The following is a 21,314-nucleotide window of genomic DNA, read 5'->3' as shown; positions in this document are numbered from 1 at the left end:
TTTTTCATATTTAAAATTCATACTTTTTAACAATTTATAAAAAGTTGTTCTTCAGAAATCTGGTAGATTGTTATCATCATTTACAACACTTTGTCTATTGTAGGGAGTTTGTTTAGAAAATAAAATTTGTGTACTTTTTACGAATTGTGTTTTTATTGAAATTGTCAATTTTTTCTTCAGTTGACCTGCAAGGTTTTGTTTTCTTAGAAGGCTGTAATTCATTAGTAGATTTATACTCATGAATCAAACTCCCTTATGTTAACAGTTTTATTAACAACATTCGAAATCAATGCTGTTGGATTACTCTGTAATTCGCTTTTGTAAGCATTTAAAATGGTGTGTTTTTCCGCACGACTTAAGGGCTATTTTGCGACCTTTTTTCCAAGAGGATATCAATAATCATGCACTATTATCAACTGAATCAGTATTAGATATGGTATCAAAATAATGGTATAACTCAAGTCTAAAAACACAAATCTAGGAAATATACTACACTCACGTTCCAGTAAACTAAAAAAAATTGCATTATATTAACTTTAAAAAACAGAGTAAATAAACATGTAACAGAAACACAAAAATTGAACAAGAGAACAAAAGAGTGATCATATGAAAAGATCAAGGGTTTTAATAGGACTGAGAAGATATAACATTATATAAACATTTAATTACATGACTACTATGTAACTTATTATATGGTGACTAATACACGAGTAATGATTATAGTGTTGTAAATATGGCCACTTGTGAATCGGCACTGATACATGGTAAATGACTAAGCAGAGTCATGACAAACTTACACAAACACAGCATTTGTTTATTCTTCACCTATAAGATAACTGGATACAGTATAGAAGTAAAATATTGTAAAAAGTCAATTAAAAGTTATAATTTTTTTTAATAGGAAGATTAAATAATAGAAGACCAAAATTTAAAAATAAAAGAAAAAGTGCCAATGAAATTTCAACAATATTGCATAGGAAAGAATAATAAGATTAACAATGTCAAAATTCAATTTAACCTTAATCTAAAGTAATAATTCAATTAAAAAATACTAACCTTTCAAAACTAATTTTGTCAGTATCTATATAAGTGGTAACAACTGGTGCTGTAAGCCTAGCACTGACTGCGTCAGCTGAAGGATGAAGAACAGCTAGATCTGATGGAGATATTACTCTCATTTGTTCAACATATACTTGCTTTGTTTCATGATCAACTTCCATTATTGTTGCTTGATCATCTGTAACATAGAGATGAGAATTATTTTAAAGTACTTTTTAATATGTTTGAAATATATTAATAAGTTACATCAAACTGTAGTTTCTCTGTTTCAATAAAATTTACTGAATAAACATTATTACATACCTTTATTATACCAGATCAAAAATGCAAGATAATTAGTAGTAAACAAAATAAAAACTAAAAATTATACAGAATACAACTTAATAAAAATTAAAAAGAAAAAACCAAATATGAATGAAAGAAAAATAAATCACACTAATTACTTAAACCTAAGTTTGGCAAACATCGCAGCTGTAATGTAAGTTGCAAGGCTTGATTCAACACCTTTTATTTACACTTATTACTTGTATTTACAATCAGTATTTGTTTTTACAGAGTCCAATTTAAGTGTGTCACCACTGGGACATTTTAGACTTTTTAAGAAAAGCTACAAAAAATTTTAAATGGAAACCTTTTCCCCAATTTTGAGTGCATTGATTATATACCCTACTGGCATAATTAAAATCTCTTATTTTTCAATATGGTGGTTAACTTCATTTTTTAATAGAAACCCAATTTTTATAAATTGGATATATAATTTTAAGAAATTTATTTTTATTCATGGGCACCTCCCTCTAAAAGAACAACTCGGTAACTATACCTCATCACCACCTGTATAAAAAATTAGTAACACTGTATTACACATTTTTTAAAGAATGAAAACTTGCCTTGATTTTCACAGGCTGATGTACATTTATTTTCAAATTTTAATAATTCAATTATTGTCAATATTAAATTGATTTATTTTATTATTCACACATGCGAATGCACACACATGTGCAGAGTACCATAACTAACTATTTTCTTTTCTTTTTTTTGAATAATGAAATTTGTGTGGAATTTGGACCACTGATTTAAAATTTGTAAAACTGTTTAGATGAATGAAGTTAACAGTTTTTAAAAATTAACCATAATAATAAAATATTACTAAAATACAGCTCTCCTTTTATACAATAACAAAAGAGCAAAATTACAATACTGTGGACTTGATTCAACTTATAGGGTACATATTATCAATAACTACAACTGAAGATGAGATGTAGCTCCTGAACAATTGTGTTAAGGGGAGAATCCCCAAGAATAAAAATATCTTGGAAATATATTGTATTCAAAAATGTTATAAAAATTGGGGGTTTCCATTTAAAAAAAAAAATTAAGTAGGTTACTGCATTGGAAAAATAGCAGAAATTTAAAACATGCCAATAGGATATTTTTCAGTGTGCTCAAAAATAGAGGAAAAGTTCCCAATTACCATTCTTTATAACGTTTCTAGCTTACAAGATCCCAATGGTACAAATGTTATTCTTGGTACACCTGTAAATTAAAATTTCCCTTTTAGAATATTCGTGATAGTTTTATAAAAAACATTCCCTTTCATACGACTTTAAAAACGACTAGCAAAATGGCATTATGTGACTGTTTATCTTTTCCATCATAGTGATGTTTATTTATGTTCTTTCAGTTCATTTTAGTATTTTTTTTGTGTATAATGTAATGCTTTTCGGTGAATTGTGAAATAATATAGCACATGAAATAAAAAATTGAGAGAATAATAACCAGAAATATTGCACAAATGTAATAAACACTTTTTTCTCTTGCAATACTTGGCATAATTTTGTAATACTCTAAGCATAACTTTCCTAGTTCATCAAGAAAGTCATGAAACTCTGAAGGTTTTTTAATATCTTATTTTAATTAATATTGTAAAAATAGGAAACAGAATGCATATCAGGAAATTGTTTATGAAATCAAATTTATAATCTACTAACTGTATGTATATTACTAATAATTTTTATTGTGTTTACAACTAAAATAGAGTTTATTTAATCAAAGATATTCAAGCAGTATAGATACTAACATAAAAAGATTAAATGAAACATCTAAAATCTAAAGAATGTTAGCAATTGGTGATGCAACAGCAAAGCACACTTATAAGTTTTCTCAATGACTAATACAAAGATTTTGTTCTGTGGGTCATGAAATGATTAATTTTTATTCTGATTTTAATCATTACAAAAATAATGCTATAGAGTGATGATTAAAATTAACAGCAGTAGATATGGAAATAGGGAAAAATTACATTACACAACTAATAATAAAACTGTTACACTAAATGGGACAAGTAATGAAATCAAACTAAACAACTTGATAAAAAAAAGAAAAGAAATAATTGAATTGTTCACACTGGAATAAGTTATATAAGCAAGCTTCGTTATTATCTGAAATTAGTTGACAGTATTGTTCTAGAAAGATAAGGCTTTATTATTATTAATTCACATACCATCCACAGTAGGTGATAATTTGAAAGTACTATAACAACCAAAAAATGTACATATATAAATAAAAATACAGAGGTAATGAAAAATTAACTATTCAATGATCAACAGAAAGTTTTTATTCCACATTAAGTATCCAATGCCAAAACACAACTTTTTTAAAACTAAAAACATTACTGAATAAGAAATCAATTTGGCAAAATTAAAATAAATTAAAAATAACCAAATAGATGAAAAAAGACAATTTTAAAGAACTTGCTAAGTGCAAAATTACTATTAACTTACCAACAAATAACAAAATCATAATTTAAATAAAAATAAAATAATTCAACAATAACATTTTTTTTAACAATAAAATAATTGAACAAAAAACTATTGAAACTTTACAACACAATCCTAAAATAAAACAACAAAACACGTAAAACAAAAAAAAAAAAAAAATTAAACATGGTTACACATTAAGAAGACAAAACAAAATTTTGATAAAAAAATGTATCAAATATTAAGTACTTTTTGGAATTAAAAATTTTTTTTCTTTAAACTTATAAAGGACTGGATTGATTAAGAAGAATTTCAAATCACCTGAATTTCCATCATGGTTGACTAAATTGAAGATATAGCTGCGATTACATCGCAACATAGATGGTACACTTCGAGCTGGCAACAAACAACAAAATATATTCTGTACTAAACTAATTGAGTCCAACATGAAGCACATATAATCTACAAACTGCGACGTAGTTTTATTACTTAAATATTTAACTTATTGTGAACCCAATTCAATTTTCATAAAATTTTTTATGATTAAACAAATCATTATTTTATCAAAGATTACTACAAAATTATTATAAAAGTAGTCTTGTTTCACAAATACTGAATTTTTAAGCTTACTAGAAATCCCTATTTTTAACATTTTAGGAATTATTAAAATAATTTTTAGTTACTTTTCCTAAAGACCTCTTTAGAAAGAGCTAGCCTAGTTTAGCTTCCTAGCTATTTGAGAATGGAAAAAATATTGATAGATGAATCATTAAGAGATTTTCAACTATAATGTATAGATTCAGAAACTCAACAATTCATAAACAGAAATTTAAATATTATCAGCGCTTTCAGAATATAAACTGGAAATACAATAAATATTTGTCCAGTTTCACCCTCTTACAGCTCATTTTTTCACTAAGAGGAGATTAAAAAGGGAAGCCCACATATTTTTCAGTTGCTGTTGGAGTTATTTACAGTTGAATTTTGGCCTCTATCGCAATTAGATTGCAAAATATACAGGAACTTAAAAGTCCTTAATTCTGCCTCATACTTCTCAGGGAGCTGTAAAGAAAAACTTTCTTTACAGAAAGACTCTTTTACAGAATATTCTATCGTTTGTTCTAAGTTTCAACTCTATTAAAAACAGATACAGAAGCTTTATGGCTAATAGTGAATAGAACTTACACCTTGATAATCCTTTTTACAGGTGGTCTGAAGGGAAACTGATACTCTTTCAGCAAACATTACTCACAGAAGTGTATGAACAAATAATGCAAATAAGCCTCGGATTAGCATCTGGAGCAACACATGCAGAATCTGAAAAATCATTTACTATTCCCTTAAGGTTGATAGGGGAAAAATTTCTTCTAAGCGGTAGCTTAATATTTTATTATTAATTTTAACTCTTTAAGGGCTGTAAATGTAATTTCTGCTTACTTCTTCTAAAGGACCCTTTTGGAATAATTACAATAAATCTCAGCTTTCTAGCTACTAAAGAAATGGAGAATTATGAATGAACAAGTCAGCGAGGGCTTTCTGGTGTAAATATATTGATTGGTTTACATTCATTTTCTTCCTTCAGGGATGAGTTTAAAAATTCTATAATTTATAGCAGCTTACTACTTACGAGGGACATATCTAATATGTTTCCAGTTTCCAGCTCTTTCAGTATTAGCACTACTTTTAACCCATTCTAACACCTTACAGGTTGTTAAATAATATTTGCTTCCTTTTCCTAAGACCACCTTGTCTTTGGTACAAGTCTAAGAGATTTGGCAATAAACTATGCCAAATTTCACTTTTTTGCAATAGGAAATAAAATTACTAATGAGTAAGAGCGAAGACTTTCCCATTTATAGAAGTGTATGTATATAATATATATATATATATATATATATATAATTTAATCATTTATAAAATTATAAGATCAAAACCACCCAATACAGTACATTAAAAGTAAGAGACAGGTACCAACTGTTGGTAAAGTGGAAAGAGGCACATCAAGAAGTGGAATAAGTCTAATAATTAATACATGAAGGCAGATAGTAATAAAGGTAGCCAAGTTTTCCATAGGTTGTAGCATCAGAGGAATGATGTGGGATAAATTGTGCAGAAAAGAAATTTACAGAAAAATACTACAGAAATGTTAAATAATAATCGCATATTAAGTTTCAGAGAAACTTTTGACAAAAATTTAATTCACGCATTGTTTTTTATTGTAAGACCTAATTAAAGCAGTACTTGCAAGACATTATCATTTTATCATACACACTTTCATCTGAATATTGCATCAGTAATTTTCTGGAAGTTCATAGTTCCAAGAGGGAAAGAAATTTTATTAACTATTCTAAAAGTGAAATATCAGTCTTACCTCAGCTTTCCGTAATGCCTGATAGTAAAATTGTGAGGAATAAATCAGCATTCAAAAGCTGATGTGTGCAATATTCATGCTATTAAAACATCTATAGAGTAACACAATAAACCCAATCTACAAACAGTAATCAATATAATCAATAATTATTTAACTTATAAATCACAATTACTTCTCATTTCTTCATCTCTAAAAGTACAATTAAAACGATCAATTTTACCAAGAGAAATTATAACATGCTAATAAATTTTTAAAGAACTGAAAAATATTTTGTGACAGGAAGAAATGCATAAATTAAAATATTATTTTAATAAAACAAATGTATATGCAATAATCTATATAAAATAAGTATTTTATTTACTTATTACTTACTTTGACCATGAAATATAAAACTGGTATTTCCTCGCTGCCAATTATTCTGATCAAATCCCAAAAGTGTTGTGTCTATACGAACTCTTGAACCCTGTTTGTATACTTTATATGTATCACTAGGGCACATCCTCGATACAAGTGGAACTGTTAACATTATCAAGATAATAACATTATTATTTAACATGAACTACAAAGTGGAAATTCCTAAATATAAATCACCACAGAGAAATATTATATTAACAAGCAGAAAATAAAAAAAGATTCTTAATCTATTCATTAATTAAATTTAAAAAAAAAATGCATTATTTAGGGCTGAAGTCTATTAATAAGAATTTTAACTACTGCACAAAATATGATTAATAATAAAAAAATTCCTAATAACAGACAATTCTAAACAATCCCCAGATCCTTGAAGTAAGATTTCTAAATAAGATACTCCAGATAGTGGATACAATGAACAATGAATGAGAAAACATTCAATAAAAATAATTTTACACACGTACACACTCATATATATGTTTTTTATCTAAACATTAATAATATAAAATTTTCAATTCTCGTTCAAAAAGAGAAGTGTTTTCCATTTTCCACTATGCATAAATTGTTTAAACCTACTAACTTGCTTGTCAGATAATTAATTCATCATTTAATTTTAATTATAAATTATTTATTATGAACAAATCATAACTATAATTCTGATCTGATCATAAACTACAAACTTGTACCATGTACAACAAAATATTAAGGTTCAATTCATCAGGGTAAGCTTGAATTTACTATCAGTACTAAACCAGTGAAGATTTGTAGACTACAAATGTAAAAAATTATTGGGTATTTTAACAATTATATTTTTAAAAATTAATAAGATCTTTTAGGGTAACTTCATGTTCAGTCTTGCATGTTTAGAAGAACACTGCAATAGAATAGATTTCTGTACTCGTGATCAATGTTAGATTCCATAATTTTTGTGGCTTATGGGACTTTTATAACTAGTATTACTGGAAAAAGCATATTAGGTTATAAATAAACGTTTAATTATTTGTGTTACATAGTACTATTATTTTTTTTTTTTTACATTGAAAAACTTTATAACATTTTGAGAATAAGCAAATGCAGGGATCCACACTAACAAGAAACTTTTTGAAAGCTCCATGGAAGTGAAATTTCATCACTCAGAAAAATATTACACAGGATTTATTCATAAGAGAATGAGAAAAAAATTGCATATGAGAATTAACAATGGGCTAACATAAAGGACATCCAGCAAAAATGAAAGACAACAGAAATAAATGATAAAGTCTGAATTCTAGAATTAAAAAAACATTCTCTTTTCTATCCTGGCCACATCATTACTCAAAACAGCTCCAATTACCTGTCCTAATTTAAAAATTATGCTGCATAAAGTGCTCAAGTAGAACAAAACAAACCACACCACCATCGTCTGTTATTCAAGGGGCATCACCAGATGACCCGAAGGACTCTTGCAATAACCTAATGTGCTCCAAACACAGACAACAAAGGGCACTCCTTCAAAATGGCTTCTGATGAAAAATTACAATAAAAGGAATACACCTCAAAATAGTGTGCCATTAGATACACAAATTTTCTTTTTTTTCAGAATAGATATAGAGATAACCCAATGTTATTAGTAATGTTGTATTTTATAATTTCTACTCTCTTATTAAGGTTGGGAATTTTTTTTGTTTTAATTCCCCTGCTTCCCAGAGCTGGATACGCATTAAAGCATCCCACAGCTCTGGCAAGTGCCTTCGCCTATAATCACAAGGGCAAGCAGCCAGACCCGGCAATGCCATTCCCAGCCACCCCACCGCCACAAACCAGGTCTTGGTCTTTTGTTCCTGCCTCTAACAGGGAAACCCCGAGGGGAATCCCTGCTGAGTCTTGATCTTAATAGCTCAGAGGCTTCAGAGTCCCCAACCTTCAACACTGCCCCCACCGATGTAACATGTTCCCATGGACAAACGACTCCATCCGAGGCTGTCTCTCATCCCCTTGCTTTCCATTCTTTTTCTTTTAGTATCTCTGATACAAATTTTGCTATCATGTGAAAATTCTCCACAGTTGCCAGCATGGTCTCTCTCTACTATGGACTTTGGGTCGATCGCCCCCAAGTTTGTGACACACCCTCGCCGCTGCATCTCCCGCTTTGAACACTGGAATACCATGTGCTGGAGTGTCACGATCCCCCAATACAAGCAGTTGGGATCCTCTGCCCTCCTAAGTAGCTCCTAGACCCCATGTCCTGCCAAGAACTGTGTGAGCCAAAAGTTGGTCTCACCAAACCTCCTACCGATCCACCCCTCGATCCGGGGTATGTGTCCATCTTCCACCTGCATTGCCAATCGCGCATTAAAACAGCCTGTGCTTCCTCTCTTGATTCATCATTATATCTTAGAGCATGTAGTTTGGCTAGCTGCTAGTGGTGGAATTCCCACCACAACTATTACCACCTCTGTTGATACAGAGGTGTACACTGAGATAGTCTTGAGAGAAGTACACCTCTGCACCCCCTCAAGTATTTGCCTTTTGCACTCCCACTTCTAAGGCTCTGTCCCACACCGGAACCCCTTATAATAACAGCGAATTCATTACATGGACATATAATCTTCTTCTGGATGCCCGGGGTCCTCCAACATTAGCGAGTAATGTAGTGATATTCTTCACCAACAGTCCAGCTTTATCTCATATCTCATGAAGATGGGGCATGAATTTCCTACAGCGGTCCAACCAGACACCCAAATACTTGGCAGTGTCCCGTGGTTGGACCGCCTCAATCTCCTTGCGTATTGCTATGGGTTCCAGCACTTGTCGCCTCATCATACTGATATATGTCATCTTTTCCTGCGATAACTGCAGACCTCTGTCTTACATCCATCCTCCAACAGTAGCTACTGCAGTATTAGCCGCCTCAGCCACTGCTTCCTCTGTCCTTGCTACCACAGTGAGGAGGAGGTCATCTGCATAAGCAATTGGAGTCATGCTATTCAGGTAACGCAGCTCAGAACCCCATCAAACACCATGTTCCACAGCAGGGTACCCAGAATGAGCATGTGGAACAAAACCACAGTTCTGAACTTCCAAGTTTATAGACAAGGTTCCTTTCATCTAAGTAGCTTTGGAACATCTTCTCATGTACCTGTCTATGCCCCATTCCCCTAGCATCTGGAAAATTGACTCCCAGCTGAGGGAGTTAAAGCCATTTCTTACATCCAGGAGGACCACTACTGATATCTTCCTGGTCCTCCATGTGCCAGCTGCTGCGTTATCCACTATCCTTATGACCTCCTTGACTGCATAGTTCTTGGAACTCCCCGCTCTGAAGCCATATTGCCCTTCATGAAGTCCTCCTCTGGCCAGTATCACCTCTTTTAGATGGCTTTCCATCATCCTCTCGAGTAATTTACAAATTGTTAATTAGACACAATGGCCTGAACGAAGGCGCTCCCACTGCATTAGTCTTTATCAAGACAAGCCCTTCCATTGCTCTGGAATGTGTCCTTCACTCAGTACAGCGTTCCTCATCCTGGGTCTCTACTGGTGCCTCATCCACCAAAATATGCACAATTTCTACCGGGATCCCATCCGGGCCCAGACTCTTTATGTAACTTCATCCCCTTGCCTGAATGAGTTATTCAGTACAGAATGGCGAGATATCCTCCACCTCGATCTCCTCTCTGGGGGGGTTTCTCCTGGTCCGAAAACAGCACCCTCACTGCTGTCCTGACTTGCGCCTCAGTTAATGCTGGAAAAGATCAACAAAGTTTCCCAACCACTAATCAACAGCTACGATCCCATGGATGATTGTTGATATCAAGGCATAACTACTGCCAAGATTTCCTCTTCGCCTGTTTAATTGCTGCTTTCAAGGTGGCACAAGATGCCATATACTCTGAGCGGGTTTGACCAAATTCAGAAGGGTTTCAAGGAAATAGGAATTTGAAGTTTCCCCTTACAATCGTACTAGCTAGTACTTTTTAATATTTCAGCCTACTCACCAGCATAAACTGCAAAAATTTTTCTTAGTCCTTGTTTGTCTCTGTATTGATGATATCATCGTCTTGTCCGATCTTTTCAATTGACTTAGAATATTTTTGCTATGAAATAGGTTATGTTGTACCTATTCTCCTATAATTTAACAAGTAAAAGACAGCAATTTACAAAAATCTAAATAACTGGTCAGTCCATCGTTCAATTTTCACCAAATTTTGTACACATGTCCAGCATATGTCCACCAACAATTTCTATATGTCCAAATCACTTAAATCACCAAAAATCCTGTCCAAAAACACTTCAGCACAGAGCTAAAAATTTGTCAACCATATAGCCTGGAATTCTCAACCTGACTTCTAAGATTGGGAATTACAAGAAGCAAAACTTACTTTGGTTATTAATTCTTGAAAATAAAGAATACACCAGGAAAGAATATCACCAGGCAAACAGACTCCTCAAAAGTTTATTCAAGGTGCAGTGTTATTAACAGCTGCGGAAGGGTTTTGATAAGCAATTTATTATTTTCATTTTACTTCTGGGATATCAACATTTTTCATAAGGAAAAGGGATTCCAGGGAGTAACCATAGATGATGAAAATGATATTTCAATTTTGCTCAACGCTGATAATATAGTTATCCTCACTGATAGCCAATGAAAAATATTGAAATGTTTGGCTTTTTGCAATTGGTTACATTTAATAGTTAATATAAAAAAGCAAATGTCTCTTTTCAAAGAGGTAGGCTTAAAGGTGGGTTATCATTTAACTGCATGGGTACCAAACTGGAACCTGTAATAATTACATGTATTTGGGAGTTGATTTTAGCAGAGCAGGACAATTTAGTTGCTTTATTAATATGGTACTTATGGCAAACAGTATTACAGTCTTTGTCAGCATTCTTAAAAAAGCAAAACTGGAATAGTAGTACAGTAAAATAAAGTTATACTACAATTCAGTATAAACTCCAAGTTTTTTTCTTTTTTACCTCCGGGTCCACCATTAGGTATTGCTTCAGAAGAGATGAATGATAATTTTGTAGCATGTGAAAATGCCATGCCTGACCAGGATTCGAACCCAAGACCTCTGGATGAAAGACCAAGACGCTACCACTCTAACAGTTTTATATAGTGCCAAGATAGACGGCTTAAAACAGGTAATGGTAATAAAAAAATGTATATTTTAAAAAGAATTTTGCTCCAACTGAATGGTAAGATTAAAAAATGGGAAGGCTTAAACTCTCAAGTAATTTTCTAGAGATCTCTCAATCAAGTGTATTGAAGATTGGTGAATCTAGTACCTCTGAAGCCACTGAATCTAGTACCTCTTTTCAAATTTAATAATAGACTGATCAACTAAAATACTAATTTTAATATAGGGTAAAGTTTGGAAGAGTTATTTGAATACTGGCCCTTCCAAAATAGGTCAATATTTCAATAATTTGAGTTAACCTAGTATTCTATAATGAAATATTTGAATAGTACTTTGCGGTGGAGTTTTTTAATTTACCTTGTTCTACGGAATCTTCTTGAATTTTTAAAGCAATACTATGAAAATTTTTAATCATTTTAGTGTTCATGGTAAATTTAACACCTCATTTAGATAAACCTGAATACATTAGATTTATTTATTTTTTTAGTTTGCATCTTGCTTTTTTATTTTTTGTTTTTTAATCCTTATTCTTGTTGGATGAAAATGGTATTGTGTTTCTCATGTAACTCTTAACTTACTTACTTAACTGTACTACTTACTTAACTGTAAAGTTAAAATGCTACATTTTAATATTTATTGTAACTTGACTTTTTGATTACACTGATAAACATAACTTTTGTTTCCTAACATGCAATACATGATTTTAATGTTTTCTGATGCTGAAAATGAACTCTGAATCTTTCTATCACCCACCATTTTTGAAAAATTTTTAAATTTTAATTAAAGGATTTTTTCATTTTTCAATGTATAGTTAGCATTTTAAGCTCCTACATTGTATTTTGTTAGATGATTTTTATAGCTTAACTTTGTTAACATATTTGTAAGCAATAAATAAACAATAACAGACAAAGAATTATATCATATCATATCATAGTCACATATTATGACATCAATCTAACACTAAATAGTGAGCCTTCATGTACAAAATTAATCATGTCTGGGCAAGTAAAAACATGTAGCTGAAAACATAGCTGTGTTGTTTGTATTAAGCAATGTATTTAGGAAGGAATTAATTTAGTTCAGTCTTATTGCTGTCCTAAGTTTGTTAACAGTGCAATGTCATAATGCCTTGAAATTGTGTAAATGATGTGGAAGCCGTTTGTTATGTATGTGGTGATTTTACTGTAAAATCAAATAGAAGAAACATTACACCTTTAATTACAAAAGCATATCATTTGCACTTTCAGTGTAAAATTGGTGATCAGGATAAGATGTGGGTTCCTCATATAGTATGCACTAATTGTTCTGTATTAAGAGGATGGCTAAAAGGCACACGGAAGGCTTTGCCATTTGGTGTACCTATGGTTTGGCGTGAACCAAAGGATCATGTAACAGATTGTTACTTTTGTTTAAAAAGTGTGTCTGGAATTTCCAAAAAATCTACACATACTGTAAAATATCCTTCATTGCAATCTGCAATCAAGCCTGTACCTCACAGTGAAATTATTCCAGTTCCTGAGCCACCTTTGAATGTATGTTTCAAAAGTAGTGATGAAGAATCAGGCAGTACTGAAAAAGACAGTAATGATTTTGATTATTATCATCCAATAAGCTACATCTTGTATCACAAAGTGAATTAAATGACTTGGTTACGTATTTAAATTTATCAAAAAATTAAGCTGAACTGTTAGGATCAAGACTGCAAGGTTGGAATTTACTTCAAAAAAATACAAAATTATCAGGCTTTCGGAGCCAACAAAAAGAACTTTCTCAGTACTTTATTGATGAAAATAGTTTGGATTATTGCACAAATATTGATGAGCTTATGTTGCACTTAGGACAAGTTCATAGACCTGAGGACTGGCACCTTATCATAGATTGGTCCAAGTATAGTTTAAAAGTGGTTCTACTACGCAATGGTAACAAATATCCTTCGATACAAATTGCTTATGGTATTAATTTGAAAGAGACATATGATGTGATGAAACACGTTCTTGAAAAAATATATAAAAAACATAGCTGGAATATATGTGGTGATTTGAAAGTTATAGCTATTTTGTTAGGCATGCAGTTAGGCTATACTAAGTACATGTGTTTTTTTGCGAATGGGCCAGCTGAGCTTGGGATAAACATTATCTTACCAAAGAGTGAAAGAAACAAGACAACTTAACTCTAAATGGGAAAAATATTATTCATGAGCCCTTAGTTGAACCCAAAAAAATATTTTTATCCCCTCATCATATCAAGCTAGGACTAATGAAAAATTTTGTAAAAGCAATGAAGAAGGATAGTCCTGGATTTTTGTACATCAAGCAGAAATTTCCAAATGTAAGTGAAGGAAAAATTAAAGAAGGAATATTTGTTCGTCCTCAAATAAGAGATCTGGTCTAAGATGATGTATTTAATCAATGTTAAATAATGTAGAAAGTGCAACTTGGGCTTCATTTTAAGATATTTGCAAACAAAAATCCAACAATTACCACAATATTGTTAATCAACTTCATACTTTGTACAGAGCTATGGGATGTAATATGTCTTTCAAAATAAATTTCCTCCCCTCATATCTGGATTTTTTCCCAGACAACCTCGAAGACATAAGTGATGAACACAGTGAACATTTCCACAAAGACATTTTGGTGATGGAAGTTGCTATAAAGGAAATGGAATAATAACATGCTAGCTGATTACTGTTGGACATTAATTTAGGATGTGCCTGGGGCTATTTTTAAAAGAAAAGTATCAGCAAAATTATTATAATAAAGCCCATGCAAAATTATAAATTTTAAAGATTTTAACTATATTTTCCCTTCATTTTTTTTGAAGCATAATTTTTTTGAAAATAAGGGTGATAGAAAAATTGTACTTACGGATCTGTAATGTACGCAAAAAAGCAATTCAAGAAATATCACACTTAAGAGAAATATTAAACAATTTTTTTTTGTCTATCAGTCTTATTTATCTAGATTTGTTTTCAGAGGCTTTTGTGTTTTTTGTGGCGATTTAAATACAATCAATCCAGTTTCACCTCAGAATTAAGTATGTGAATATTACATAATGTAAAAATAATGATGTATTAATTTCAGGGATTAATGAAATTTATATCTTATCACATATATAATATGTAGGTTATTTATATGTATATATTTGCTCTTATTGTGTTTACTCCATATTATGAACTTTAAATCTGAAAAAAGGTATATTAATAAAAATGAACTGTGTAGTTCTCAAAAAGGTTAAGTATGCTTAATACATTTCATTTAATAAATTTAATAATTGAATATTCATTAAATTTTGCTTAGAAAAAAATTGATAATTTTTACTTTTTATCAGGGTGATAACATTTTTTGTTGTTTTCTAATAGAATTAAAACTTAGCTTCAGCCAAAGTAGAAACTAATTTTGTGCTCGCTTGTCTTATTATTTTCATTAAATGAGATAGTTTGATAAACAACAAATTCTAGGCTTCCTAAGTGCACCAGCTTTCCGGTAACATTATTTTATGGATGTATATATATTGCTTATATATTATATTCTGTACTAAGAAAGACAATATACAAAGTACTTCTAAATTAGTTACATAAAAAAATAACCTTTAATAATGAAAAAAGTAAATAATTTACAGAATCGTTTTGATGCATCAATGAATACAGTATATCTTCAAGAATCACTTTCGTTTAACACCATTAATTCCCAACATTCTCACTAGGTGGCGTGCGTGAATGAGTAATTCCATCAAACATCATGGAGTCGTGTACCAGTGCAGAGTGTTGTATTTAAGGTTTCATGAATCCAATTCAGCTACTACCGTTCGGAGACAATTCATGACTAAATATCACAAACAACCACCTCAAAGACAGTTGTTATTGCATGGTACAATTGTTTTATTGAAGCCGGTTGTGTATCTTATAGGACATCAGGTCGGGGTAGACCTTCAGTTTCTGAAGTGGCAAATGAACAAGTGTGGTAGACATTCAATCACAATCCAGGTAAGTCAACAGGAAGCGCCAGCTTAGAATTGAATATTCCTAGGGTTATAGTATGGGTTGTAGTATAGTATGGGTTATAGTATATTCCTAGGGTATTGTGTAATCAACTATCATTTAAACATTACAAATATTATTTCCTGGGTGCACAACAAAGTATTGTCATCGGCGCCTGAACACAATATTTATACAGTAAATAAATAAATAAATATAAAAGTTAAATTAAAAACTACAGCCCAGTAATATAAAAACATGAATTGCAACTGATGTAAGCTTTGAGTGAAGATGATAAAGAAAAGAACTGAGTTTTGTGTAAACATATTAAAAAAATTTGAAACTGAAGATAATTATCTTAATAAAATTGTGTCCAGTGATGAAGCAACCTTCCATACCAGCAGTAAAGTGAATCAACACAATGTTTGGATATGGGGTGAGTGGAATTCACAATCACAAATGTACAAGACTTGCATAAGGTAGATTTTTTTTGTGCTGTAAGTCCACAAAATTTATGGTCCATTTTTTTTCCTGAGTCAATTGTAATTGGTATATCATACCTGGACATGTATGAACATTATCTAATGCCACAATAATAATAGTATATGGGCCCAGAATTCACTTTCCAGCAAGATGGCGTGCCACCACATTATCATTGTGCAGTAGTCGTGCATCTCAATAGCACAGTGCCAACTTGGACTGGACATTGTGGAACAATTTCCGGGCCAGCACAATTGCCTTATTTAACTCTAATGGACATCTCTGTATGGAGTTATGTTAAAGACTGAGTGTTTGTTCCTCCAATTCTAGGAAATGCCGATGAGCTACGGCACTGGATAGCAAACAGTTGCCACATAGATCAAGACATGCGTCATAGGGTTTGGCAGGAAACTGATTACAGATGGGACAACTGCTGTTACAAAAGGTAGCCATATTGAACATTTGTAAATGAAAATTGAAGATGTACTGCATTCAATGTTGTATCAAACATTTCTGTAAGTTATTTACTTTTTTCATTATTAAAGGTTATTTTCACATAACTAATTTAAAAATACCCTGCATCAAAAATTAGGAATTATACTTTTTAGGAATTAAAATTCAAAGTGGATAATAAGGTAAAGGAAGTGATTTCAAAACACAAATTTGTGTGTTATAAATTTAAAATTTATTCTTATGTTTGTTATTTTATAATACGTCTATAATTAAGGAGAGTGAAAATTTAAGTAAATATATATTTTATTTACTATTTATATATATAATTGTTGTCATTCAATTTGCATTTTTGTGGCTTTAAAATCTGTTTAACAGCATCCTACCTGTATAGGTTTTGTCTTCAACAACATATTATTAAATAAATAAATAAAAAGTAAATTTCTTAATAGATAGAAATAGTACCTACCCCAACTAGTAAATTCCCATTTCATTTCAACATAAAAGTCAGGTGCCTGAAAAATTAAACAACTATGAGTATTGTTTATTAAACAGTAATACAATTAATGATAAGAATAGTAAAACAATAGCAGTTGATATAATAAACAAAAAAATTGGCAATTGCAATATTAAAGAATTAACCACAAAATAAATATTTCTAGTTTAATAATAAACTGGACAGCCAGTTGATGGGTCCAACATGCAAACGTCTCCTAACCAATCTTGAATTTAATTTTCCAGTAAACAACTGACATTTATTTTAAACTTAGCAGTACTTCATCAGATTAAGGCTTTTTATTACAGGTAGACTAAACAACTGAAATCAGCACAAGTCATCCAAGGTCAACTTCACTATTTCTACATTATTACAATTATTATTATTGCTACATTAATATAACTTGGCCATTATATTACCACTATGTATAAATATGCTGATTTCTTTATTCTTTCAGGTGAAGATTATAAATAAATTTGGTTGTTTCATTAAATGATATTTTAATGAAAAGATTATACTGTATGGCAGGTGTGGCCAAACATTTAGCTTTTAGGGGCTACTTTTTCCATAAAATATAGTCTGCGGTCAACTATGGATATGGGCAAATAATTTAAAAATATTAGAAGATAATTAAAGAAGTCATTATATCGCCGATTTAAATTGCAAACTTCCACTTTTGGTCAAAAATTACATTTTCACACTATTAGAAAGAGAAAAACACCTTACATTGGCTATGAAACACCGCTATTATGCACCTATTTAATTGAAATCACGTGACAAGCAAAAAATTTATGGGTTTTAAGAAAGTTGTGCAAAATATGCTGAATATGAGTTAGCAGGTTTGCAATCTAAGCCTACGATATATTTTTTATTTTATGAATTCAAACAATATTTATTAAAATTTTAAAAAATACAATGTTAAGAAATAAATACGAACAAAACATATTTTTTATTTTATGAATTCCAACATTAATTAAAATTTAAAAAAAAACAATGTCAAGAAATAAATACGAACAAAACAAATTTTAAGCATACAATTTTTATTTGGATGAAACTTGGCATTGCATAAGAGCAGCAAGTTTCTCAAAATTTGGCTCATATGAACTTAAAGCAATTCTTAAGCATGACTCTAAATGTAGATCCGTTATTTGCGATCGCTGTTTTGTTTTGATCGCATTCATATAAGAAAATGCGGATTCACATAAATATGTGGAGCCTTCTTGAAACGAGCAACAATTGTCCAAATATTTGGATATTTATCTTTGCTTATTAGTTTCCAAAAATTGCTATCTGAAACCATTGATTTTAGATTTATATCGCATTTAATATTTAGTATTTCTTCTTCTAATTCTGCTATATTTGTAGTATTAAGAAAATTGTGAAGTTTCTGTGCAAGACTTTCAACGTCGATGTCATTAAATGGGTAAGATAAAAAACAGGCAATATCTTCAAGTTCACTTAGTTTGAGAAATCTTCTATCAAATACATTTAGAAGCATTCCAATAACATCAGCATATTTGTCGTAAGCAACAGTCTTGTTATTTTTAGATTCATCTGCCAGATTTTGATAGTGTTTTAAATCACGACGCTTTAGTTGCATTGCAAGCATATTTAATTTTTCCTTAAATGACTTCAAAATGCTAAACATATGTATTATTGTTTTACCTTTACCCTGTAGTTGCTGATTTAATTGGTTTAATTTTTCAGTAACATCACAGAAAAAAGCAAGATCGAGAAGCCATTCTTGATCATTTAATTGCGGATATGAATCACCTTTAGATTGTAAATAAGAGGTTATTTGTGGCAGAAGTTCTCTAAATCTTGCTAAAAATGTAGCATGACTTAACCATCTTACATCAGTATGAAGTAACAGTTCATTGTGTTCTTCACCGCATTCATTCAGCAAAGCGCGAAACTGACGACGTGACAAACTTTTAGATCTTATGGAATTTACAATTTTAAACGCAACATCCATAACATGATTGAATTTTAACACTTTTGAACATAATATTTGAGTATGTATGATACAATGATAGTCAATAAAATTTGGAATGTCATCATCACCTTTACACAAAGCAACGAAGCCACTTTTGTTGCCAATCATTGCTGGAGCCCCGTCAGTGGTTATTGATACCAACTTGCAGATTGGAAAATTTGTTCGTGCAACATAATTTTTAAATAAATCAAAGATATCTTGACCTCTTGTGCAATCATGCATTAGAATAATAGTTAATAATTCTTCTGTAACAAACATATCATCGAAAACCATTTGAATAAAAACACATAATTGTGCAGTACCGATATAGTCCGTAGATTCGTCAAACTGCAGTGATAATACAACGCATTTATTAATGTTTTCATGTAAAATGTCTTCAAGATTTCGGCTCATTCCTTCTGTTCTACGCATAACTGTATTTCGCGATAACGACATATTTTTGATTAATGTCATTATTTCAGATTTATTTTTAAAATTCTGAAACAATTCTTCTCCAGCTTTAATGAATGCCTCTTTCCATATTTCCCCATCTTGAAACGGTTTGTTGTGTTTAATCAAAGTTTCAGCAACTTTGAATGAAGCAATCGTAGCTGTCTTCGAATTTGTATTGTATTTTAAAAAACTATTTTGTTGTGCAGCTATTTGTGCCTTCAGTTGTTGCACTTTTGTTTTTCTTAACGCAGTGCCACGTGGATAATCTTCTTCGTAATTTTTATGATTTGTTAGATAATGTCTTTTAACATTTTCTTTCTTAGACAAAGCTACTGTTGCATTGCAAATAAAACATCATCTTTAAAGAAATCATAGTAAAGAAATAATCTTCTTCCCATTCACTGTGATAATGATACGTTTTTTCCTGCTTGTACTTGGATTATTCATTCTAAAATAATAGGGTTAAATATTATTTTAGAATTTACCTACTAAAGATATTATTACGGAATATTTAAAACAATAACTAACATACTTACTTCTGTTCGCTATCACTGACTGTCACTTTACTATCTAACTCTCTAACACACACTGATACTGATATGCGCCCTGTCTATGTTCGCTACAGAGAAAAAGCAAGTTGAGACACACGGCCACACAGCTACCAACTAGCGCCGACAGAGCGCGTTCAGTATTACTACATTGTTTATCTTATCAGGATAAATATAAACAGTATGTGTATGTTTCACAAATAATTTATTATTGTAAGATTAAATTATAGAATTAAGAATTTCAATCATTTATTTAAGTTAGAACAAATTGTTCAACTTTGGCTTCGCGGGCTACTTTTAAAGCCTTTGCGGTCGACTTGTTGGCCATCCCTGCTGTATGGGAACAAATAAAAACAGAGTATAAAATTTTAAAACAAAAACTTGGTTTTATATTTATATTAGTTACACTCAAGTTGGGGAAATTTTATGAATTCTCAGGGATTCATTTTACAAACAGGGTCATAAAAAGAATAGAAATTTGCAAAAATTTAGTAAAATTTGTGGTAGTGATGTTCCCAATAAAAACATGTTGATACAATCCAAATTATGAAGCCAACACACTGGTAGCTAAGACTATTTCTTTCTGCATTGACAATTTGATGAATTTTAGAAAATTAACACTGATAATTATTTATCAAGCTTACCACTCATTATATAAAAGTGATTTACCTTTTTTCTGACCAAACTGAATTTTCTTTATCAAAAACCTTCAAATTTAATAATTTTATTTATATATTAAGTATCCTTTATTTTTAAAATATAATTCAATTGGTTTATAACATTTTTTAATATAAATTAGCTTATTTGAAATTTACTTAGTAAATTTCAAAATAAAAATAGTAAAAAAAATCCATTATTATATTTTTAAAAAATTGTTCGTATTCCTTGAAAATCACGCACAATCAATTACATTCGTTACAATTACAAATTGCATTTGTTACTATTTTTTTAAATCTGTAATGTTTAATTACGAATTAAAAAAGCTTTGTCATATGTATATTGGTAAATTAGGAAGATGTATGAATAAATTGGATTTGATCCTACATGCAGTGTTTAGTAACCTTAGAAATTATTTGCAGATAAGAGCTGATTACAGTATTAAGCAATACTTCTGCAAATAAATCATGTATCAAACCAATACCATATAGCTGTTGATAATGAAAAATTTATTTTAACAAATCTACTCTCTTAAAGAGCTCACTGAAATTCTATTACTGAC

At 30.8% G+C, this 21,314-nt stretch overlaps 1 protein-coding gene across 2 annotated transcripts in view; it reads right to left on the bottom strand.

The window, feature by feature from the left end:
- LOC142324138 (ankyrin repeat domain-containing protein 13D) overlaps positions 1 to 21,314 on the bottom strand; it is a 74,095-nt gene that overhangs the window by 37,252 nt on the left and 15,529 nt on the right. Inside the window, exons 4-7 of one of the 2 annotated variants that reach the window (XM_075364825.1) lie at positions 17,093 to 17,138; positions 6,559 to 6,702; positions 4,137 to 4,211; positions 1,057 to 1,237 (exon numbers count right to left, since the gene is read on the bottom strand). In XM_075364825.1, coding sequence (XP_075220940.1) covers positions 1,057 to 1,237; positions 4,137 to 4,211; positions 6,559 to 6,702; positions 17,093 to 17,138 — 446 coding nt within the window. The remainder of the gene's footprint in view (positions 1 to 1,056; positions 1,238 to 4,136; positions 4,212 to 6,558; positions 6,703 to 17,092; positions 17,139 to 21,314) is intronic. The other variant, XM_075364826.1, reaches the window with a different exon arrangement.

This window comes from Lycorma delicatula, chromosome 4 (genome assembly GCF_047948215.1).
Source record: "Lycorma delicatula isolate Av1 chromosome 4, ASM4794821v1, whole genome shotgun sequence".
In the NCBI taxonomy this organism is placed as follows: domain Eukaryota; kingdom Metazoa; phylum Arthropoda; class Insecta; order Hemiptera; family Fulgoridae; genus Lycorma; species Lycorma delicatula.
Note: the sequence above shows the minus strand (reverse complement) of the source record. Positions and strands in the feature narration are given on the sequence as shown.